General features: G+C 37.7%; 1 protein-coding gene and 1 long non-coding RNA gene across 3 annotated transcripts; both read left to right on the top strand.

The window, feature by feature from the left end:
* The first annotated feature begins 1648 nt into the window (after positions 1 to 1648).
* Positions 1649 to 23528, top strand: LOC115424621 (synembryn-A). Of its 2 annotated transcripts, none has more exons than XM_030141991.1 (14): positions 1649 to 1742; positions 1898 to 1996; positions 2505 to 2552; positions 5353 to 5370; positions 6525 to 6614; positions 10912 to 11441; positions 13937 to 14072; positions 14586 to 14759; positions 16290 to 16381; positions 17264 to 17414; positions 17831 to 17926; positions 18749 to 18893; positions 19998 to 20274; positions 22988 to 23528. In XM_030141991.1, the coding sequence occupies exons 2-14, from the start codon at positions 1910 to 1912 to the stop codon at positions 23145 to 23147; spliced, it is 2004 nt and encodes a 667-aa protein (XP_029997851.1). In that variant the 5' UTR covers positions 1649 to 1742; positions 1898 to 1909; the 3' UTR covers positions 23148 to 23528. The 2 variants fall into 2 exon arrangements, with proteins under 2 accessions (XP_029997851.1, XP_029997852.1); XM_030141992.1 differs by having other exon boundaries at positions 1656 to 1742; positions 1905 to 1996.
* On the top strand, positions 18900 to 19875 carry LOC115424625 (uncharacterized). Its single transcript, XR_003936111.1, has 2 exons — positions 18900 to 19166; positions 19331 to 19875. It is a non-coding gene; the product is annotated as an uncharacterized LOC115424625 (long non-coding RNA).
* Positions 23529 to 25260: the final 1732 nt, after the last annotated feature.

Genomic DNA, 25260 nt, shown 5'->3' with positions numbered 1-25260 from the left:
TCACGTTGAAAGGTGAGTCATGGTGCCAACAGTCCAGCATCAATGGGAAATTGAAAACACCCATAATTACCATATATACATAAACCAAAACACCCTAAATTTCTTTAGAACTAGTCTTATTTAGATCCCTCAACTCTTGAGCAGAGTACGGGTTTGTGTGATGAGGGATATGTTCAAAAATATCATCAGTGAAGAGCATTTTGAAGTACTGGAAGGGTGAGTGTACACCATTAGGGGGTTCAAATGTTGAATCTGGAACCTGGAATTCATCAATGTCTTCATGCTTCCAGATTCTTCTTGTGCTTATGTTTTTTGTCTCAGGAGGAACTTGGGTCAAGGGTGACCACTAGTTGCTCCAAGTAAACTATTTTTAGGATGTGTTTCCCTTTTATGCTCTTCTTATGAGGCGGCTGTGTAGAGTATCTGCTTATTGAAGGAGCCTCTTCTTCAGGCTATGGATACAAAAAAAAAAAACTATCAGCAGTACCTTCTGCTTGTGTGGGAGGATAATTAGGATCCTCTACACGGTCATCATTGTCATCATCACACAGGATTTTCTGGTACGAGGGCCAGAAGAGGATGTGGTTTTGCACCATAAGATGTTTTAGCATTCATGTAGTAGTTGTAAAATAAGTTAAAAAGTGAATTTAGAATCATAAACCTTAATCAATAGTTGTACTATTAGTATTCCAGCTTTTGAAATTTAGTTACAACGGAATTACATATGACTATCCTCATATTTTTCTAGATTTTTACCATGCTTAATATCAACTCAGAAAGTGTCAAAAATTACTTAGTAAATTATTTCAACATATTCATGATGTACTACCACTAAATGTTAAATATCTACAATAGATGAACATAGGTTTTGATTTTATAACAAATAATCCATTATTTTACATTGGCTTAATTTTTCTACTCTTACCATAAAGCGACAAATCAACCATTTGGTTGAGAATGTTTTTTAAAAAAAAATATTACTTATCTAATTTAAGGGTTTTTTTGTGGTATCAAATAATATAATTTTTTTAAGGAAGGCCTTTTATGCTATGATATGCCAAAAAAAAAGTATTCATGTCTTTCATGTTTTCACCAAAAACAGTCAAAATGTCTTTAGTGATTTTCATCTTTCTGACTTCCTAATCGGAGAGGGGATGACAACACATACTACTGACAATCACCGTGACCCCTGAAGGATTTTTTTTGGTATTACACATTCTGCCCAAGTGGTAGAGATGGCTCAATTAGATTAAAATAAGTTAGGTACTCTACTTATTGAAAAATAGTGACTCAAAATGTGCTAAACCATATGGTCGATTAAGCAGTTAAAGGTCAAGAACAGCCAATAGATTGGCTGTTCTTGACCGTCCTTACTGACGAATTGGAAACACTGACTACAATGTTTCTGTGTCTATGTGCAACAGGTGCATTTTGTTTTGTGGAGTCTCTGCATCAATTTGCATCAACATGGATCTACTTAGTAAATGCCATTTCACAGATATTTTGGGTCTGGGAAGTCATTTAGATCCCTGTGATGCCAACTCAGCTCTGTTACATCACTAAATGCAAGTCTGAAACAAGTGCAAGGTGTAGCTTAGGTGACCAGAGTAAATCTGGGACTTAGATACAAGGGGTGGAGGGGGTGGAGTGTGGGGGTGTGGAGGACGAGGAACACATAGATTACACAACCAGTGTGTTCTCAGAGACGAGCAGGGGAAGGTGTTTCCTGACAAAACCAACAGGTGAGCAAGTGGGGTTCTTCACATTGAAGAAATAAATATAGCTTACTTTTTGTTTTTTAAATCATCATTCATGCTCTAGCCATTTAAATTCAAATATTAATTTCATATAAATGAAAGTGGAGACAAGCAAAAACCCCAATTGTCATTTCATTTAGGCATCGGACAAAATGCCAGACTTGGAGAGTATCATTGAGAGCATCGTCCAGGGAGACCAGGATGCTGTCCAGCTGCAGTTGGATTGCTACAACATTCAGGTTCATTTGTAACTGCTTAATAACTTAAATTTGCACTTAAATGTCATTTTTACACCTCCATGAGACTGAACATTACAGTTAATTTTCAGACCTTACAGGTGCAGGTACAGGTTAATTATACAGTTTTTTTTATATCCAGGTCTATTTTTATACTTTTAATTTATTATGTGTAGTGTGGTTGCTATCTATCTATCTATCTATCTATCTATCTATCTATCTATCTATCTATCTATCTATCTATCTATCTATCTATCTATCTATCTATCTATCTATCTATCTATCTATCTATCTATCTATTAGCTAGCTAGATGTCTGTCTATGTTTTAAAAATCCAGTTTCAATTTATTCTGATACTATATGATTCAATTTAATTTTGTACCAATATTAAACTAAGCCAGACATTAAGTACTTGGACCCATCAGGTTGTGATTTTTGGAGGCTAATTCTGTTGATGCCATGATTTTTCTTTGACCCTCCTGTCTGTTTTTTTCCTTCTGTTCTCCTGCAGTATGCCGAGTGCTTTTTTTTCAACACTGAGGAGGAGGAACGGAAAAAGGTCAGTATTTATAACCTACTCTGTCCCACTGTCTTTCTTCAGCTTTTCCATATTATGTGTTTTGTTTTTTGCTTTTCTCAAAAATCTGTACCTCATTTCAACTTTGAAAATTCAACCTCAAGCTAAGACAAAGACAAATCAAGGAAAGTGGAGGCTGTAGAAATAGGGAGAGGATGCACAACAAAATAACTGTCAAAAAAGATCTTATGGCATGAGGTTGTTGATGTTCACAGCTGTATGTATCAAAGAATTCAATCCTACTGCCCCCCATGAGAAAAAAAGTAAAATGTTAATTGAAAAAGAAACCAGTAATATTAAAATGTATATGACTTGTATTTCACAGTACACAGCTTAAAACACATCACCACATTGATACACAGTATAATACATTTCATACTTTATCCGGTCAATTTCATCTCATTTGTAAATAAACATAAGACAAGGCAAGATAAGGCTTCATTGACCCCACATGTTGATGCAAACTTTGTTTCTAGACTTAATAAGTTTTTTGTCCAAAAGTACCAAGCAACAAATTTAGCTACTTTTAAAATTTGTTTGGAAACTTGTAGCAAATTTTAAAAAAGTGACTCAAACACTAAAACACACACATTTTGCCTCTAAATGACATGAAATGATTTCCTGTGTCACAGTCCAAAAAACACTTTCTGCCTAGCTGTAAAAGTCAGTGTTAACAACTTTTAGTTGTTCTAAACAGATTTAGAGTGTTTTTACATTCACTTTTTGTCTGTCCCACAATGTTATTCCTCTCTCCTACATCGTTCATTACAATTACATGCACGTTTACAATTATGCAAATTAGGTGAGTACATCATTTACCAACTTTTAGGACAGCCAGTAGCTACTTTCTGTACTAAGGAGTTGGAAACACTGACTATGGTGCCCTGTGCAGCATGGCATGTACACATCCACATAAGGTGTTCAGGCTTTTGCATCTTAGCCATTAAGTGCTGATGTTTGCATGGATTGTTTTGAGAAATGCATTTACTCTGGTTCTTGAATCTTTAACATCCAGTAATCCAGTAGAAATGTAAGGCCAAATATGTATGTATTACACTGCGTTTAACATATGATGAAAATGCATTCTAACCTACATCGGTTTAAACACGGCTCAAATATAATATATATAATAATAACTGGAACCCAAACTCTGAAACCAGATGTGGGAAATAAAGTCCAAATACTTCTTTAAAGTAATAATAATAATGGATTAGATTTATATAGCACTTTTTTAGTCACTCAAAGCGCTTTACATTATTGACCCATTATTCATTCGCTCTCACATTCTCCCTCTGGTGGTGATAAACTACACTTGTAGCCACAGCTGCCCTGGGGCAGGCTGACAGAAGTGTGGCTGCCAATTTGCGCCTCCAACCACCACCAAACATTCATATGCATTCATACACCAGTGTTTTACACTTTACACAATTTACACAGCCAAGCCAAAGGAGTAACAGAGGTGAGACAGGCTGGACTTTTACACAGTGGACCTGCGTTCCGGAATCAAAGGGGTGGTGATGCAGTCCAGCATATAGTGTGATGTATAACTTGCCCTTTGGAAATACCCCAAGCATAGCAGTGTTGGCTCTCAAAACAACAATGGAGGACAAATAGAGTGTAGCAATGTTTTAGCAGTGCAGACTATAAGTTTAATTCAAACTCAAACCAAGCTTCTGAGCATCCAGCAGCTCGTGGATCTCAGTGTCTCCCCAGTTCAACATCTTTCTGGTCACGTTGATATGTTTGGTTACTGTACATGGCCCCCCGCTCATTTTTAAATCCCCCTGGTCCGGGGGCCGCACACGCAATATGTCATCAAAACGTCACAAAAATGTTGGTCCTGTCAACTTGCCGAGATATATAATGTGGAGATGGGACTATTACTCAACTGAAACTGTCTCAATTTCTCAGAACTGTGCAGATTCACACGCATGCGCACACACACACACACACACACACACACACACATGCTCTGAGAGCTCACAGTGTTATGATATAGATTTTTCGAAAGCTATGTGTTTTAATTCCTTACACTTTACCACATATATCTACAGTTTTTGTTCCTTACATATTCTAAACATGCATCTTACTTTCATTTTTATGCATAAGACTGACAATGCTTTGAGAGTTTTACAATGTCATGACAAGTTTTAACCTAAATAGATAGAAAATGTGGCAGAAGAGAATCAGCAAAATAAGCAAAAATCTCAAAACAAGGGTATAGGTGTGTTTTCACCTTGTTGCATCTTTTGCATCATCTTGCATTATTTTTCTCGCAGCTTTCGTCTTCTAGTCCTTTTTGAGATTTGTATTTGTGGTTTTATCTGTCCTTGTCCATTTTCTTTATGTTGTGGATTTTATTTTGTTTTTATTTCACTCATAAATTTTCAGTAAGGACTACAAATTAGACTGTTAATTTAAAGTAATCATCATTTGATATTTATTGTCACAATCATTAACATAATGATATGCCAATGATCATGATGACATTTTGACTCTTTCTATTTGTTGTAGTGTACACTATCATACTGTTGTTAAGTTAAAATAAGTTAAATTATGCAGGGTCTGGGAAAAACAGAAGCAATGCAAACTGGCTTAAGACTTACCTCTTTGTTTGCGTTTTATTATTATTATTATTATTATTATTATTATTATTATTATTTTATTATTTTATTTTTTTTACGTGTTGCTATGTTTTAAAATGCTTGTTTTCAAACTCTGTCTTTCTTATGTCTGAATTCTTTAATCCATGCTCTCCTCGCTCATTTATGGATGACTGCAGCAAAAAGAACTGGAAGAGGTAAGGAAGGAAGGAAGGAAGGAGGAAGGAAGGAAGGATGGATGGATGGATGGATGAGCAGTTGGTTGTTGGGATGGATGGATGGATGGATGGATGGGTGGATGGATGGATGAAAGGACAGATGGATATTCCTTTTAATTTGTCACCAGTCTGGTACTGGACAGACAGAGGAAGGTTTTATTCTGTATTACACTAATCTCCAGGTGCTTAGTATTGGTACTCATAGCATTTGCGTGTGTGTGTCTGTTTCAAAGCCTGTTGTGTAATCATGGCTAGATGTATGTTCAAAGCTGCTCAGGTACTTCATGACACAGCATATTCACTTCTTTAACCTTCACCATCAGTTATGTTACATGTAATTGCCTATTGTGGAAAACCTATGGCATTGTACTATGCCAATAAATATTGTTAAATAATTTAAGTAAATAAATAATTTGGCCAGTAAGTCCAGTTATTAATGAGCTGGAAGCTTTTTTTCATTGCTGCAGTGCAGCTGTTTGTGTATTCCAACTAAAATTGCTGACTTGTGGTTTAGGATATGGGTGGTGTGAGATTTGCAACCAGACAACACTGTTTTAGAAAGTTGAATGAAGGCTGATAGTGTTGCCTTTAACCACCTAGGACCCACTGTCCCCATCTGTGGACAAGAGTTTCACAACTTTATACAAAAAAAATAAATAAAGAAAAGAAAACTACCCACCACAAAGGACATTCCATCAAAATTTTAAAAACTCCATCTGAAAAAACTGTTGTATCATGATGTTTCCAATATACTGTGGGCACTTATTTAATAAAAAACAAAAAAGCTTGAACTTTGCTGACATGTCCTGGGTCTTAGGAGGTTAAATTGGCTGGTGAATCTGATTTTAGAACTACAGTGTGTGGTTTTCCAAAGGCTTCTAGTTTCAATATCATACATGTGAAAGTTTTGTCTTCGACCACATCAAAACAGTCTGCACAATAACAATTTCACGGACACACATGGACATTTTATCCCACAACAAAAATAAAACAAAAAAGTTAACATTTTACTTTTACTCTTAGTATGAGAATGAATGAACGTATCAAAGCTGCAAGTACAAAATCTGTGTTTTTTTTCTACATGTTGCAGCTAATGGCTCTCGTTAACCTAAGTTTCTTTCTTGGTTGAACAGTTCAGAAAGAACAAAGTGAGGGAATATCGTCCTGACTCGAACTCTGATCTGGACTCAGATGACAACGAACCCGATCTTTTTCTCCGACAGGTACAGTGGCCAGGCTGCAGAAAGTTTACAGAAACTTGTCATTACCAGTAGAGCATTAGTTCAAGAGATACGACAATGCATTCTTGTCTAAGTTCGCAGACTGAGGTGAGGATGAATGCAGTCAGTATAACCATGAACAATACATATTATACTAACACACTCATACCTACTGGTAAACTGACCGATTACCAGTCACTCCCAAACAAGGTATATGCACAAAAATGTACAGATATAAATGCTGTACACAACTGTTCTGTGGTTTAAGTGTTTTTTGGTTATTGTTGGAAAGGTGCCATTGTCTCCTTAGATTACACTCGGTAGGGTTAAATAGAGTACATCATGTTTCTCCAACAGTTCAGAATAGACTTCCTCTTCTTTTTTGGGCCGTTGATGTCTACTTTTAATGCCCTGGGTACTCCTGTGGTGACTTTAAATGCACAAGGTACTATACTTGACTCAGTGCAAACCCTTGCGTTTTAGAAATTAATGACATGGATGAGTTAGTTGAAAAAATCCTTAGTGAGAGGTAATGCTTGTAGTGGAATAGCAAATATTATGGACTCAAAGAGAAGACACCGGTATTTTTTAGTTTTCTGTTTGTCTTTATTTATTTTATTTTTTATTTCTATACTTTATTTTCAAGCTTAAATGTCTAACCCAACTGTAACCTTGGCATAGCCTAGACATCTGTCACGCTATCCTGTAAGTCAAAAAATGACATACCATAGGTGTGCTGTGTTGAAATGCAATGACATTTAAGGTTATTACATACTGTGCAAGAACACAGAAATTTGTTTGTTTTCTTGATGTGTCAAGAACAAGAGCAAAGTTAATTTTGGTCAGGACATTTCATACTTGACAAGAACTCCTTGAATGCCCTCCCCTTTTCTGCATTTTTCTGCATTAACCATGTCCACTTCTAATTTCTGACCAATCACACAATAATTGTCAGACGCCACATGAAAAAAGAAGTTCTGCTTGGATGAACAAGCTGCAAGAAAAAAATTATGTTATTCTTTTCTCACAGCCCAAGGAGAGAGAATGTGGTGGCAAATACACCATGATGCTTTGTTTTACATTTAGTATTTTATTTAGTGATTCTTTTGAATGAAAAGCGCTGTATAAATGCAATTTATTATTATTATTATTATTATTATTATTGTTGTTGTTGTTGTTGTTGTTGTTGTTGTTGTTGTTGTTGTTGTTGTTGTTATTATTATTATTATTATTATTATTATTATTATTATTATTATTATTATTATTATTATACACCTTACAAATACATCTACACCAGATGCTTCCTCTTCATTCAGCTTGAGTGAATGTAGCCTTGGCCAGGAGGAGTTGATGTCATCAGGCAGTACCAATCTTTCATTGGGTGTTTCGACCCTGACTCAAAGGTGGGTCAGCAGTAGTAGCCGAATCACTGCCCATCTTCTCCTGGTTTCCAGCTAAGCTCCTCTCTCTGGTTCCATAAGCAACAAGAGGCTCTTTCTGCTGCCTTCCCCATCCTGCGGGCTGCTGTCTTCCTCTCCTTCCCTGTCACTTAAACGGCTATGAGCATTCTCCATACTGACTGTGCATGGAATCCTCTACAGCCAACCTTGACTGGAGACAGCTATGCCTGTCATCCTTTCCCCTTACAGTCCTGCAGAAAGTCCTGGTATTAGGCTTTTAAAAGTCTGGTCACACTCTTCTTCCCATAAGTACTGTAAGTTCTATGAGGATTATCTTTTTCACCTCTTCAGACCACAGTACCATGTCAGCCTTAGGGTTGCCCAGACAATCTGGGGGAACTGCAGCCTTCATCCCAGGTTGACCTTTTGTACCTTTTGTGGTAGGCTGTTCCTTGACGCTGCTGTGGTTGGTGGCTTTTCCCTCTCACTTTCAAACTGGATTGATGTTTTCCAAGGTGGCTCTAATTTTTTTCTTCTCTCTTGCTCCAAGCCAGTGTCATGGTATCAGTGTAATGGTAAATGGTGCCCAAAAGCACTTTGCAAAGCCTCACATTCACCCCTTCACGTACACACTCAACCAGTGGGCGGCTGCTGCCATGCAAGGCGCTGCCTTGCAGGCCCTACTACTACTTCCTACTGGGAGCAATTTAGGGTTCAGTGTCTTGCCACTTTGACAGTCAGAGCCAGGACTCGAACCACAGACCCTTCAGTCATTGGATAGCCCACTCTACCAACTGAGCTACAGCTGCACATCATGAGCACCTTGTCATGGCGCCACCTGTATCTCCCTTGGGTGAGTGTTGTTTTACACCCAGACAAGATGTGTGCCATAGTACCTCTCTCCCCACAAAGGTAGCACAATTGATCCTCTCACATTCCCCACTTGTGCAGGTTTGCTAGGGTTGGGAGAGTATCATACACTGATCTCAGCAGGAAAGAGATGCGGAACGGCTCTCAATCAATCAAATTTTATTTATATAACGCCAAATCATGACAAAAGTTATTTCATGACAGTTTACATATTGAGTTGGTCGAAACCAGACTCTAAGCCAATTTACAGAAACCCAACAGAATCCTTCAGGAGCAAACACTTGTGACTGGTGACAGTGGGGAGGAAAAACTTCCTTTTAACAGACAGAAACCTTGAGCAAACCCAGACTCCTGGAGGATGGCCATCTGCCTTGACCAGTTGGGGTGAAAGAGAAAGGGTAAAGGAGGAGAAAAAGAGAGAGAGATAGAGAGAGACTGGGGGAGAGGGGAAAAAGGGGGGGAGTAGGTGAAACACATGGATGCAATTGATGCACAGATAACTGAACTAGAGCTGTCAAAAGTAGATCAGCTGGTGTTAGTATAATTACTAAAAACCAGAACAAAGGTCCTTGACTGTTAATATTACTACTACATAACAAGTATTAACAGTGGATATACTACTACTACTACTACAACAGTTAGCACAAATAATAGAAACCTCTACCATCTATGGAACAATATGATAAACACTATCACAACTATATGGATAAGTGAGTGATGACAATGCAGGCAGGGGAGAGGCAGGTCCACAGCAGCAGATCCAGAATTGGTCCATGGAAAACCTGTGATGATCCTGGGAAAACCTGTGAGGAGATAAAGCACAGAAACTCCGGGGAAGAAGTCAAGTCAGTAACATATTCACTGGGGCGTAAATAGAAAATTAGGAGAGAAAAGGTCAGAGAGAAGGGGGAGCAGAGAGGAGGTCAGAGAGGAGGAGGAGCAGAGAGGAGCTTAGTGTATCAAGATGAGTCTCCCAGCAGTCTAGGTCTATAGCAGCATAACTAAGAGCAGCCTGAGCCACCCTAACTATAGGATTCATCAAAAAGGAAAGTTTTTAACCTACTCTTAAACATAGAGATGGTGTCTGCCTCCCGGATCAAGGCAGGGAGGTGGTTCCACAATCGTAGAGCTTGATAGCTGAAGGCTCTGGCCACCATGCTACATTTGGAGATACTTGGGACCACCAGTAAGCCTGCATGTTGAGAGCGTAGTGCTCTAGATGGATTACATGGAACTAAAAACTCTTTCAGATAAGTAGGTGCCTGGCCATGAAGGGCTTTGTAAGCGAGGAGGAGTATTTTAAAGTCTATCCTAGCTTTTACATGGAGCCAGTGCAGAGACGTCAACACAACAGACATATGGTCTCTGATACTGGTTGTGGTCAGTGCACGAGCAGCAGCATTCTGGATTAGCTGAAGGGTCTTTAAGGACTTTTTGGGACAACCTGAGAGAAGTGAGTTACAGTAATCTAGTCTAGTAGATGTAATAAAAGCATGAACTAATTTTTCTGCATTGTTCTGTGTTAAAATATGCCTAATTTTAGTAATATTATGTAGATGGAAAAAGGCAGTTCCTGAAATCTGTTTTATGTGTGAGCTAAATGATAGATCCTGATCGAAAATAATACCTAGATTCCTCACAGTGGTTTTGAGATCCAGGGTAACACCATCCATGGTGACTACTTCGTTGGATACTGCATCCCTAACAGTTTTTGGGCCAAACAGAATGACTTCAGTTTTGTCTGAATTTAACCGCAGAAAGTTGTTGGTCATCCAATCTTTAATATCTTTAATGCACAAGAGATTAATGCAAATCTCTCTGTTCTTGCGGAGTAAGTAATAATCTTTAGAATGCATAGATCTATGGTAGAAGGAACACTGAAATACTCCTGCAGTGGCAGCTTTATTCCAATAAAGTCTATCTTGGCAAACAGTATGTGTAGTTTTTCTACTCTTACCTTTGTTCTTTCTTGTTAAAGTTATTACTTCTCTGTCTCTGTTGTTTTATCCCTTTACCGTTATCGTTTTCAGCGTTTGACAGAAGCCCTTCTGTCCTTCATCAATAATCAGCTCCAGCCACCGGTGTTGAGAACTTGCCTTCATACCCTACGTATTTTGTCTCGTGATCGGCGGGCTCTTGGGCCCCTGGTCACTGACAACGCCCTTCTCACCTTTGCAAACCTGGGAGGTATCAGTATCTCCCAGACATACCCACAACAAGAGGAGGAAAGAAATGAAGATGATTTGGAAACATCCAATGGACCAGTCTGCGGAATAATTGGTGAAGAAGATGTTCTCACATCGGTAACTGTTAGCTCTAGAAGTTCTGCAGAGGACCCTGGTGCTGCCAGTGGCAACATCTGCCTTCAACAGTCCTACAACTGGAGAGAAGATGGAGGTCATGTGGTGCTGCACCGTGGAAAAAAAGATATTCGAGAAGAGAAGAGTGATGAGGAAGAGAAGGAGGAGGATGGGGAGGTGTGTAGGAAGGAGGCCATTAAAGTCTTGTGTAATGTCATCTACAACAGTTCCATGGCACAGGAGAGGGCCAGCGCACTCAGGTAACAGTACAATGCCAACAGACAATACAATTCACAACCCCTATAACCCCCAGAAAATGATCTGTTTGATGTTCTGCATTATGGTTTCCTTTTCTTACATAAAGGCTCCTGCACACAGCAAGATTACAGCAGCTGTCTAACATTTTATTAGTAACACTGTGCATCGTGGATCTAATGTGTGATGATAAAACTAGAGCTGCAGCTATTGATTATTGTGATAATGTTCTGTATCTCGTTTCTCAAATTACATATTTGTAATTTCTCTAAAATTCTATTATGTCTTCATTTTATTGCCCATCTATCTGAAGTATGTCGTCATTTACACCATTTACCTCCTTTTGAATATCAGTTTGTCTGGAATTTATATTTTCCCCAAGTTTTCAAACGTTCAGAGAAAATATTGAGTGGTTTTATCATGACTTATGTTTGTTACTGAAAAATAACAATATGTGTAATGTGTTTTAACGTGTAAGAAATTAAGCCCATCAGAAAATGAAATAGATCCTTCTGTATTTTAAGAAATAATTTTTAGTCTAAAGAAAAGGCACAAAATACCATAGTCTAATTTGACAAATGACAGTTTGTGCTCCTTTGTTATGGTATCAAGATCAGAGCTGCAGCTGTCGATTATTTTTGTAATCAATATAGCGATTATTTTCTTCAATTTGATTAAATGATTATTTGAACAGGTGAAAAAAAATAGTACAGATGTGAAACAGACATGTCTGAAAATGACAAATAACTTGTCCTTTATTCCAGAACCAGCTGAAACAACAACCACAAAAAGTATAAAAGTAAAAGGATATATATAAAAAATGGAAGTGGCCATTGACACAGTACTGTGGCACAAAATATCGGTTTGTCTATTACCACAGAGCCAATCAGTGCCTTCATTATATCATGTCTAAACTGGTAACTTCTTACATCCTGAAAAGTACCAAGACAGTCAGATAGCAAATAGGGCACACATGGATACAGCAGAGATTTAGCTCCCTTGGTCTGCTATGCAGAGGGGGGGGAGGGGGGCACACAGCGCCAAGGGTGCCAGTAGGTAAATCCAACATTGATATAAATCAGCCACTGGGACAACATTCAGAGTGCACAATTCAGACCATAGCACTCAATGCACTGTACTGACACAGAACTGGCACAGAACTGAGAAGTCACAAGGCACATCTCAGATGTAGCTCTGCCCACCTTCTCCAGCCTCACTGACTGCAAAGAGCAAAGAACACCATAAAACAACATATAGAGCATTTACAACAATAATTCCTATTCTATACTATATACTCTCACTAATTTGTTGTTTCTTCCATCAATTGCCACAGTACTGTGGTAGCAAAATGCACAAAAGAATGCACTTAAGTGTACGCCATATATGGCAACAAGAGGCTAATGAGTTCATGGAACAGTATTCATGATTGGCTCTAGTACAAATGCTAACATTTCATTGGCTCTGTGGCAATAGAAAAAACAGTATTTTGTGCCACAGTACTGTGGCAGTTGCCATTGCCATAAAACATACAGAAATAACAACAATAACAATAGTTGTATAAATGTATTTATACAAATATCTATAGACATGAACCACAACAAACAAGTCAAATGATCTCTACAAATATGCGCACTGCAGTCATCAACACATTTGTATCCAACTTACTAACAACTTAAGATAGAACTAATATACAACTTTTTATTGATCCTGGCATCATGTGCACAATAAGTGTCCATGTGAAACTTAACAGTGGAAACAATGTTTAGCAGCAGCGAAATGAAGGAAATGAAGCTTTGATTGAGGAAAACTGTAATCAAAATGTAAAAGCAATGCACTGCACATCATCTATTTGTGCTCCAGTAGTTGTAAAGAATTAAGCTAACCTAATGAATAAATGGTATTTGTGGGAACTGAAAGAAAACAATGTTGGAAAGAAGAGGAGGAGAGTATGGATCAGGTCATCATTCAGGAAAATAGGCCAACTTGACCAGACAATTTTTCAAAGAAAGCTAAAGCTTAGTTTTTAGCCATAAACTAATTGTTAAGTGGACTTATGTCTTGGCAGTTTAACACTGTGAGATGCTCAAACTTAAATTCATGACTGATTTCTGTCAGAATTTTGCCACTGTGATCTTGCTGCCCAAAGATATTGAAACACATCCTCATCTTTTGTCAGAGACAGAAACTAGTTGCATAGTGAGTACCTGGTTTAACGTATTGATACCAAAACTTTTCAGCATAAGGCCTAAAAGAGAAATTTGGTGTTTTTCTGGAACAAAAATAAATTAACATAATTAAAGCCACAAAACAGGAACTAGATGTTCCCTTTCAAATAAAGTAAGCCTACACTTAACCCTTATCCTAGGTCCAGGGCTAGGGTTCCATGAAAAGAATAGGTGTTTAAAGGCTGAGGTGTCTGAACACACTATAAATGAGATGTGAGCTTCATAGAACAAAAAACTATCTTTCAATGACTTTTTTTGTCCTATTTCTATGGAAGGCTCTTGCATGGCTTGTGGAAGAATCTGAAGCAGGGGATCAGAGGCCCTGGTTCATCCAGTGACCGGTTTTATAAGCTAAGACTTCTCTTCTTACTCACTGCTCTGAGGCCAGAACTCAGGGTGCAGCTGCAAAAGGTACAGTCAACAAGGACATAGATTAATATTGGTTTCTGACTGAATCATTGTGATAGACACCGGAAAATGCTTTGTGTGATAATGATGTTTCCTCATCCTAATTCTGGATGAGACATGTAGTTGAATTATGTAGTCACAATAGCAACTAGAAAAGCACTCTGAGAGCACAGACCTCCACCAAAGCAGATCAGCCCCCCCCCTGATCACCACCAAAATTTAATCATTTGTTCCTTGCGCCAGTATCAACATTTCCTGAAAATTTAATCAAAATCCGTCCATAACTTTTACAGTTATGTTGCTAACCAACAAACAAACAAACCCTGGCAAAAACATGACCTCCTTGGTGGAGGTAATGAGTGTTTTAGCACCAAATGATATAGCATTAACATATGACTCAGTATTCAATTTTATACATGACTTTCTTAGTTCAATTCATACATGTTCTATTCTAAGTTTTGCATATCAGCGGTTTACATCCTCTCCAGTCCTCAGTGATTTGTTTGCCTTTATCAGGAACATGGGGTGTCAGTGCTAACCAAAGTCCTGGAGCAGTGTCTGGGAGTGAGGTCGGCTGATAACTGTTACAGAAACCTTCCCATTTCCAAGGACATGTCCCAGCAGGTCATTGAGATTCTCAAGATTCTATTCAACGTTGTTCATAGGTTCCACAGACAGGACCTCGATGAGGTGGGCTCCTAAAACACACACACAGCATCTAGATTACACTTAATCAAATGGCATCAGTTGCCTATGATTTAGTGGTTTTAGTTAATTTTATTGTCTTCAAAGGGAAGGTTTAGCTTTTTGATCCATTCTACTAATCTACCTTCAAGCAGTGAGCTACTTGGGACCAACCCCAGATTTTTTAAAGGGGGCTGACAGGAGCGTACACTTAGCATAAATGTTTTTGGGAATAGAAGGAACCTCAGAAGAAAACCATATGACATGAGAGGGGCCATGCAAACTCAGAAAGGCCTGACGTGACAAAGGATGGAACCAGTTATGCGACAATGCTGACCACTGAGACATTAAAAATGAAATTAAATTTGAGTAAATAAGCCTGCAAGGCAGTGACTTAAAGGGCTGGATTTAACAGCCAGATAATCAGATCCAATTAGACCATGTTTTCCTACTTTCAAACAACACAGCCTTTTAATTATACCAGGAATAGATATACCAGGAATTCTGTCCGTCCAAGATTATTTTCCAAACAATTTCTTGAAGACTATTCACACAATTCTTTTAAAATTTGAACAAATGTTCTTTACCACCAGGAGAAGTGTAGTGCACAGTTTGATGACTGAATTAAAATGTTTGGATTTTTGACAAAGTTTGAATTTTTATTTTTGAAAGTTATAACTTGGGCAGAATAATGTTTGTCTTGATTTGATGGAACTACCCAAAAAGCACAGTTCTTTAGTTTAATGTAGTTTATAATTATCTTTAATTTGAAATTCAAAATTAATCCCTGGGTAGGCAGGGTGTGGCTGGTGTGCTCACTGGGGCAAAGTGTTATGCATCAGGTGGAGTATTAGTAAGCTCTGCTTACTTTTTCACTTGTTTGAATGATGTATCAGCCTTGAAAATGACAAAATCCCAAGCACAGGTCAAGCTCTGTTTGACAGCTGACATAGCACTAATCTCACAGTCCACTTCTACTTTCACTTCTCAACAAGACCACCAAAACCAAGACCAAGTCAGGACCAAGACCACATGAGATATATAGCAGGGGTATTGTAATAACCAAGTTTTTCACATAGTTCCAGAATGTATGATGTGTTAAGATCCAATGATATGATGAGGCCAAACCAACTAATTTTGCTCCTTCAGCACTAAAATGTTTTAGTTGAGGTTGACGTAAGCCAACACTGATGTAATGGTACTTTTCAAATACATTAATGTGAAGCAGTAAGGTTTACATCAAGCCACAGTAATGGTGTTGATGTTGTATCTAAACAAGACTCACTAAAAATGTATTTTGATTCATCTTGACATTGGTCTCAAGACCAGGACCAATCATGGGGAACCATCCATTGTTTAATAGTATCCTGGGTACTGGTGGCTGTTGACCCTTAATCTGTTACACTGAAAGTCATGATGTGATGAAATACATGAGTCACATACACTTAACACAACCTGGATAATATTAGTCCTAACAAGTGCTGTGATGATAATCATTGAATGTATGCAGTGCCTCTGAAAATGTGTGTTTTTTAGGAAGAGGCTGCTCTGTGTCGTCAGCTTGCCGCTGTGTTGCGTTATTGCTTGATGCTGACAAGTGATGAAGACACGTTGGAGGAACTCCAAGGGTCAGTTGGTTTTTGCTGCTTTAAACATACCTAAGGAACTAGAGACAATTAAAGTTGCAGGGGCTGAAATCAGCAAAAAAAACACACCAGAAAGCCAAAGTACAAACCTTCCTTCTGCAGTTCTCTCTTCTCAGTCTAAATCAAAGGACCAAATATAAAGATAGATGACATCAGACAGTGCTGTTGAAAAGTAAAGCCACTTTTCCAAGCTTCTTTGTAGAGTAGAGCAGGAAACTCACTTTTAAGCCACAGTTTTTATGGCTCATGGATCACAGACAGTTTTTTGAATAGGTGTTAAAGTGTCTTTTTTTTTTTTTTTTTTAACTCACTTTGGAGGAGGATGCTAGTTTGGTAATTTTCCATTGTTTACAATGAGCTGATTAGAGTGGCTGGGTGAGAATAAAAAATATATTTGCAAAAATGAACAAGTTTTGGATTCCAACCTAATACAAATTGTGAAAAATAATGACCTTGTGCAATATGAAGAGCAAAGTATACGTAATATATTCACCTGGATACCGGAAGGATTACAGCAATTGGTAATCAAAGCTAAAACATTTAACCTATACCTGTCTGAAAACACCTATGAGTGGGTAAGACATTCTGTTAATAGATAGATTTCTAGATCCTGAAAAGAGAGTCCAGAGAAGGGGGTAATATTCTTCTTTCTTCTTATAATGCTTGAATTGTAACTTGCACAAATGTAATTATGGAATTTTTGCTTAATGAGAACTAAGAGCTACCGAGCACTGCAATGTTAACATATCAGAAATAGAAGGTAAACATAGAGTGACATGATCCTACAAATATGAAAATATAGAATAATTAGTGCTAATCAGTTTGAATAAATGTTGAAAAAGGCTGATGTTTTCTTTCCGACAGACACACAGTAAATGTTCTGTCAGCGCTGCCGCTCGCATGCTTGGATATCCTGCTTGCTGTTCCCGTGAACCAGGCATCCCATGAGTGTGACGGAGTCAACATGGACTGCGTCCATGCTTTAGTCCTGTTCATGGAGAGACGCCTTAACAGGGCAAGTTTATCTGTCGACAGGTGCACAAGTGAAGCCTTATCATATGGATTTCATGCACTTATACCGGGATAAATAAATTGATTTACAGGTACCTAAGTGACGAATCTATAAAGCAGAAACAACTTTGTTACTTGTAACACCATGGTTGCTTATACTCCATTAAAATCACGTATTCATCATCAAAATAAGATACAACAGTCTTTACTAAAATCAGTAAAGACTGAAGCATCAGAGACAAGGCTACCGTTATTTAAAAACAATTCTGTCATTCTGCAAGCCCCAGGACACTTGTTTACGACAGAATTCTAACTCTAGTCTAAATATCACTCGACAGAAACACTTGTTGACACATGACAATTTGGACTCCTGATGTTTTCTTACCCTAACCCGTCTATTAATCTACTCAACTCCAACAGAGTTCAATGTTAAAGGAGAAGCTAACACCAGTACTGAATCTGCTGACAGAAAGCTCTCGAGTTCACAGGGAGACACGTCACTACCTACGACAAAAGGTACTGTTTTAAATGCTATGTTGGTAATTTTTTCTGCATGTTACAGTGATTCTTTTTGAGGATCTGAAAACCAGCAATCTTAATACAAATTGTGCTTGGATACACCTTCTCACCTAACCTAACAGAATTACAGTCTTGCAAATGGCACTTAAGAATGTCATTTGTACTTTTAAGATTTGAAAACCTGCTTAAAATAATTCTGTATATAATTCTGTATCATTTAAATTGTACATCGTTAAGCTCAGTTTTTAGCAAAAACTCACACCTTAATGTTTGAGTTGCCAGTAGCTGCTTTAAAGATCCATTCAGAATTGTCCAAACAGGGTCAGAACTCTGAAACTTGTATGAATAAATGGCTTTACAAACAGCAAATGTTAATGATTTTAGACTGTATATTGCACTTCATCACAGGTGAGTAGTATGATTAAAAATGTTCTTATGGTAAAAATGGCCATAACAGTCAATAGGATGATAACATAAAAGATTCTGAGTCTGATTTTGACCAGCTTTATATGTAAAGTGTCATGGGAAAACTTTTGTTATGATTTGGCGCTATATAAGTAAAATCTGTTTGTTTGATTGATTGATAACAAGACAAAAACATTTGGAAAAGCAACAATGTAAAAATCACCTAAAAGCCAAAGAGTTAAAGCGACCCTAAAGACATGACATGAAAATGGAGGTGTAAAATTCGAGGTTTAACAAGATGCAAATAAAGCTGTAGTCTTTCTTTTTTTGTACAGACAATAATCCACCAATCTGAAGGTAGGATCATCAGTATCTGTGAAGGTTTCACTTTATACACTTTCACTTGAATGTTAGATCCTTCCTCCACTGAGGGACGTTGATGTCCGACCAGAACACGACACTGCGCTCAGAGGTCAGCTGGTCCGACTGATGACCCACGTCGACACTGACGTCAAATACTGTGCTGCTGAGCTGCTGTTTGTCCTTTGCAAAGAGAATGGTGACCTTCTTCCTTTCTTCTTTCTAATGTTTTAATGGTATTACCCCAAATAGCACAGCCAATTGAGAGTAAAATCAAAGCTGCAGTGCTTGATAGTTTTTTTTATATGTCCAGAATAACCTTTCAGCCTATGTCCACACTAATTCTGTTTAAATTTACATCTTTTGCTGTGATTACACCTGGTGTCCACACTACCTTAACAAGATTAAAGATTAACAAGTATAGAAACTCTGAATCTGTATTGTGGTGGGGACAGGTGATAACACACAATGCGTCTTCCTTAATTAATTGAGACTCTGTCACATGACCCTTTCTGGAAGAAAACCAGGCGCCATAAACAACCAACTGATAATTCAATACAGACACTAAATTACCATCTGTCCTGGTTGTCTTTTGTGGGGGCAAATTCTTTTTTTATAAAGCGTCTTCAGCAAGAGAGGTATTATTCCATTAGTCTCCTGTCATTCCCATGTCCAGTATTGTTATCATGTAATCTGCATTTCATTTGTGTAAGACTGTCTGGACATTTTTTAGATTAGATAGAACTTTATTGATCCCTTAGGCAGAGTCCATGGAAAATTAAAGTTGCAGTAGTGGCACAACATTGAATGTACAGATATAAGAAGAATTGAAAAAGAAAAAAATAACTGTAACCATAAAAGCAGTTGTCAAAACAGGCAATGGCACATTGCAAGTACTAGTAGCAATAAATAATATAGTAATAATAATAATAAATAGTAATGTTCTTATTATAAATGTATAACTTATCATAGAAATAATAATCATAGTAATAGCAGTCATAACAACAATATAAGTAATAAGTAATGTAAGTATTTAAGAAGTAATAATAGTAATAACAGTAATAATCATCATCACTAAGAAAACTAAATTAACAACAAACATTGAAAACTGGTTTAGCAAAGTTTTCTGAAGCTTTGATTAACTGTACTGTGAAGATTGTTTTAATTGTAATCAGTTGGTTTTAAATCATGCATTCATGTGGATATAACCAAATCTTTTAGAAATATTTCCCCAGGGGATCAATGGAAGAAGTCCTTAGCACATACATACATGTAGTGATGTTGACATCCTCTATCCCTTCAGTCAGCCGCTTTGTCAAATATACGGGATATGGCAACGCCGCTGGGCTCCTGGCGGCTCGGGGATTACTGAACGGCAGATGGAATTCTACAGAGTATTCGACCCAGTACTCCAGCGACTCTGACTCTGATACAGAGGAATACAAGGAGGCCAGAAACAGGATTAACCTGGTGACTGGTCGAGTGGAAGAAGAGCAGCCTGATCCGATGGAGGGTCTGACAGATGAGGAGAAGGAGGCAGAGGCGCTGCGCCTCATCGGCATGATCAACAGATTATCACAGTGCGTGATTGATGAACAAACCCACACATTCACACTCTCAACTTATCACATACTTACCATCCATATTATATACTTAAGGCCTTTAGACACAGGGGACTTGACAAATAAATTATACAATTGTGTAAAATGATCACAAGGCAACACTAAAAGTTCTGAATATCTGCTCCCACCTGTTTGAAAGAAACAGCATTGGATTGAAAATCCCCAGAGGTGTTATCGACAACCAGTGTTTCCAACTGCTCAGAAAGGAAAATCTGTCCTAAAAGTTACCAGACGTTGCTAAATGACATCATCACCTAATTTGCATATTTGGAAATGTGCATGTAATTGTAATGAACAATGTAGGAGAGAGGAATAACATTGTGTTAGAGACAAAAAGTGAGTCTAAAACCACCCTAAATATGTTTAGAACTACAAATGAATTATACCCTGTCAATTCTTTTTTTTTTTTTTTTTTTTTTTAACGTCATAATTCTAACCTTCCTCCTTCATTCAGGCTTGGGGACCAGCTAAAGTGACCATCTAAATGGACCAAAAACAGACAATAGAGAAAACTGTCAATGGCAATGGGAGTGAGTTATTGATAGAAAAATACAACTTGAATAATGAGTTACACATCAGTGCAGTCATTTGTTTTAGACAAAGAATGATTTGTTCTTTAACGTCAGTCTCCAAAAGTCTCAAATAACACTAGAAAAAGTTGATAGAATTTGTCTCTAGTCGCTTTTTTTTTTTTTTTTAAATAAAGAGTGTATAGAGAGGTCTGAAAATCAGTAAATATACCAACAAAGTGGATAAGCTGACAACACTGACTTTTACAGCTAGGCAGACAGTGTTTTTCTGACTGTGACAGAGAAAATCCTTTCATGTCATTTAGAGGGAAAATGTGTGTGTTTGAGCATTTCAGTCACTTTACAAAAGCTGCTAAAAGTTTCCAAACAAATTTTAAAAGTAGCTAAATTTGGAGCTAGGTGCTTTTGGGAAAAAAAATTGCTAGGGTAGTCTGAAAAGTTGCTAAATCTTGCAACAAAAGTGCCAAGTTGGCATGAATATTGGCCCAGTGTCCAGGTGAAAAGACACGTTGACAAGTGGATTTCATTACCGTGACAGTTGTCTGGTGATGCATTATCCTTCAGTTCAGTTCTTTATTAGTTTTTTGGCCTTTTTCATTCTAAACCATGGCTACAAGTGACAGTTCCATTACTGTCACCTGACATGCATTTTGCAAACTGGTAAATTTACACTGAAATATGTTACAAAAAAATAAAACAATTTTTACCAACATGTAATATGGACGTGAAAGTACTCATAATATGAAGAATAGTTAAAAAAAACAACAACATAAGGACCTGGGAGTTAATGGCATGAAAGGACACCTACAGTTGCGGAAAAAATGATTAGACCATCAAAAGTTACCAAAAACAATGGTCATACAATCAAGTACTAACTCCTGTGTGTATCATGGGACTAAAACAGACAGAAAAGAAAACATGGAATGCATAAAAGCACTATTATTGGCAGAACAATGCCATAGCTATTGATATAAAGACTTAAGTGGTTTTGGTTATTATCAAGAAAACATGAAAAATGGCTCAGCTCTTCAGCTCTTAAATTAAACTCTTTTGAGCTATTTTTGTTATTATCATTATATTTGTCCAAACAAATGTACCTATAGTTGTACCAGGCATTAAAATGAACAAGATATTGAAGAAAACAAGGGTGGTCTAATAATTTTTTCCGTGACTGTATATGTAATGACATGAGTACCATTCATAAGACAATGCCACTGTTACAGCTTTGGATAGGTATAGGCCGTGAACACCCAGTGCTACTTTTGTGGCAGTTCCCAAATTATTATTATTTTTTAAAATTTAAACCTTTCCTAAGTGATTTATCACCATTTATTAGAAAATTATCCTCTGTAATTGGCCTTTTTTTTTTTTTTTTTTTAGAGAAAATCTAATATTTTCCTATATTTAATTTACTGATCATGTAAATGATCATACAATTTCAGAATGAAGTTGAGGGTTACAACAGAAACTAGGAAAACTGAAGGAAAAAGTGACTCTTTCAATAAAGTACAGTATATCATTAATGAAACATAAAAACAAGTGTCTCTATCCACTGTCATTTATCAAACTCCATGGGTTTTAATGGTGAATTACTGTTGTAGAAGATGACAGTGTTTCCAAGTTCACTATGGAGCCTCTGAATGTATGGATCATATCTGATGACCATGAAAAGATGACAAGCTGCATTTTACCTGAATTATTTCATCGTATATGTTTAGTGGATCAACAGGTATTTTAGATGAGTAGATAATTTTGGTTGACAGAAGCTGTTCGGGTCTTTGAGGGTTAAAACAACTAGGTTAAGGCTAGGGAAATGGTTGTGGGAAAAGGTCAAAAGAAGAAATGCAAAAATAAACAGCTTGAAATGCAACGCAAATCCTGTTCTCCTGTGTGTATGCCCGCAAATTTCAACCACCTAGGTTTTTGATACTTAACAATGACACCTGGTCTAGGTTGTTAATGACAGATATAAGTCGCTTTAAATCCTTCAGTGTCTAACGTCCTATGGGTTGGGAATCGATGCTCTCTAGGGTTACTGAAAATGGGAATGAGAACGGACTCAACACACACATTTTACAGGATCCTTAAGAACGTATTCCACCACTTACCCTCCTTTTTCTTTCATTTTTCTTCTTCCCCAGGGACCAGATTATTCAGCCAATGGGTGTGACGATACAAGGCAGGATGGCTCCACTCTTTAACCCAAACATGGGCTACATGTTTGAGGATGAGGAGGAAAGTGAGGAGGAGGAGAATATGGATGTGATAATAGATGGGAGAAAACACAAACAGATGGAATAGACAGAACAATGGAAACAGGAAGCAGTAGCAGAAGCAACTTTTCATACTGTATTTTATTTTTCTTGCATGTAGGACACTTAAAAAAGATACTATGTGGTTTGGTTTCATTAACACTTTAATGTTAATGATAATTACTAGATATGCAAATTTTTCGAGTCAGTATGAGTAAGGGAATGCACTTTGAGCTTCAAAACAGCTCTAAATGTAATGATTGTACGCTTATGTTAATGACTTCATATTTATCAGGATTCTTCTGTATCATATTAATGTTTTACCAGGAAAGTGTGTAGATATTGTAATTATTTTAGATTTTAATTTATCTAAACACAAAATAAATAAAATATAAAATGAAGGCTGTGACACAGCGAGATGCAATGAGAATGACTGCTCTGAATCATGTTTTTTTTTTTTTTTTAATTATTATTTTTAGAGGTAGTTTCTGTTTAAAAACAAGTGTAGTAGTAGTAGAAGTAGTAGTAATAGTAGAGTTTACTAATACCCCTGACTGGTCGCACAGCACTTTGCCCCTCATGCCCTCCTGAGTCTTAACTTTCAATGTTTTTCAAATCTTTGCAAAAATTTGTATATAAAAAAAAAAAAAGCAAAAATTGAGAGAAAGGCACATGTAAGGAACGAGTGTGAAATTAGAAAAGGATCAGGTGAATAGCGTCTGAGAAATCAGTTTGACCAATTTTCTAAACTGAAATTGAAAATACTTTTTTTTTTTTTTTTTTACAAATACAAAAAAATTTAATTTGGCTGGGTGGGGATATAATAGAAAAACCCAGAACAAAACACTTTTTACATTTTCACTTCGGGGAGGGTGCAGTCTGCAACCTCACCACTAGATATCATTGGATGTTACATGTGAAACCCTGAAATTGGTCTTTGCCAGACACGTAATCGACACGCCCCCTCCGCCATTTTGGAGGGTAAAGTCTCCACAGCTCTGAAGTAAACAACAGAGATAAAGGCAGAGGCAGTGAAGATAGTCAAACATTGCTACACCGCAAAACTGGAGAAACAAAAGAAAAAACAATGTGTGTGCACTTGAAAACCCTTGGCCTGATTTATCAGGCACACTACTGCCACCCTGTGGCCTGACTTATCAGTGCATGCCAAAGTTTTTGGACAGACGGACAATACCCTGTGGCCAGTGTGGCTTAGAGTATCAAGCGAAAACCTGATAGAAACAAATTTAACAAAAATGCCAAGGAAAGAGTATTTTGCTAAATTGTCAACAATTATCATCATTGATCCATACGAGGTAGCAGCTAGCAGCTGGAGAGCCGACGCTCCACTAGTACCTCCATCCTCATCCATCGATATTACCAACTATCTTGTGTATGGTATAAGTAGGGATGGGAATCGAGAACCGGTTCTTTTTGAGAACTGGATCCCAGTAGCTCCATTCCTTGGAATCGTTTGCCTGCCTGCTTAACGATTCTGCTTATCGATTCCGCCTTCATTGCGCATGCACGATGATGTCACCCTTACGCTGCATTGTTTTGGTCAGAATGTAGCCAACATGGTATTGATGCAGAAACGGTCTAAAAAGACGATACCAGGTCCACTTGGAACACTTGCAAAGCTTCCATGTCTTCAAAAGGGTGGAATCCCTCCAATATGCTCAAACATTTGTCCACAGCATGTGATTCATTCACAGGAATGTCACGTATCTGATACGCTACTTAGCGACGCTTGTGAATGTAGTGGCAGAGTGAATGCCGGGCCCAGTTCCAGTTCCGGTGTGGGCACCAAACGTCGTACCCCCTCAAATACATGATTCTGAAGGTAGGGGAAAGGAATTGAGGTGCAAAACAACAGGAGACGAGCCAAGCTGAGTCGAACTGGCAATATGCGGCAATAGAGGAATTAGTAAAGTGTCTTAAGTTTCACTTTTACTCCACGCCCCCCCCCCCCCAACCGGGCCCAGCGTCCTCTGCTATTACCTCCACCAGGAGGTATTGTGATCGCTTTGCTTTGTGTGTTTGCCTGTTTGCGTGCCTGCATGCGTGCGTGTTTCTTTGTTTGTTTGCGTGTTTCTTTGTTTGTTTGCAAGATAACTCAAAAAGTTATGGAGGGATTTTCATGAAATTTTCAGGAAATGTGG

Source organism: Sphaeramia orbicularis, chromosome 8, assembly GCF_902148855.1.
Source record: "Sphaeramia orbicularis chromosome 8, fSphaOr1.1, whole genome shotgun sequence".
In the NCBI taxonomy this organism is placed as follows: domain Eukaryota; kingdom Metazoa; phylum Chordata; class Actinopteri; order Kurtiformes; family Apogonidae; genus Sphaeramia; species Sphaeramia orbicularis.
The sequence above is the reverse complement of the archived record's forward strand: the minus strand, read 5'-3'. Positions and strand labels throughout refer to the sequence as shown.

Excerpts from the sequence above, each read along its gene's own strand:
- LOC115424621 (XM_030141991.1), top strand. The coding sequence starts at position 1,910 with ATGCCAGACTTGGAGAGTATCATTGAGAGCATCGTCCAGGGAGACCAG. Across the intron at positions 14,760-16,289 it reads ACAGACAGGACCTCGATGAG|GAAGAGGCTGCTCTGTGTCG; the intron begins GTGGGCTCCTAA and ends TGTGTTTTTTAG. Across the intron at positions 17,927-18,748 it reads GTCACTACCTACGACAAAAG|ATCCTTCCTCCACTGAGGGA; the intron begins GTACTGTTTTAA and ends CTTGAATGTTAG.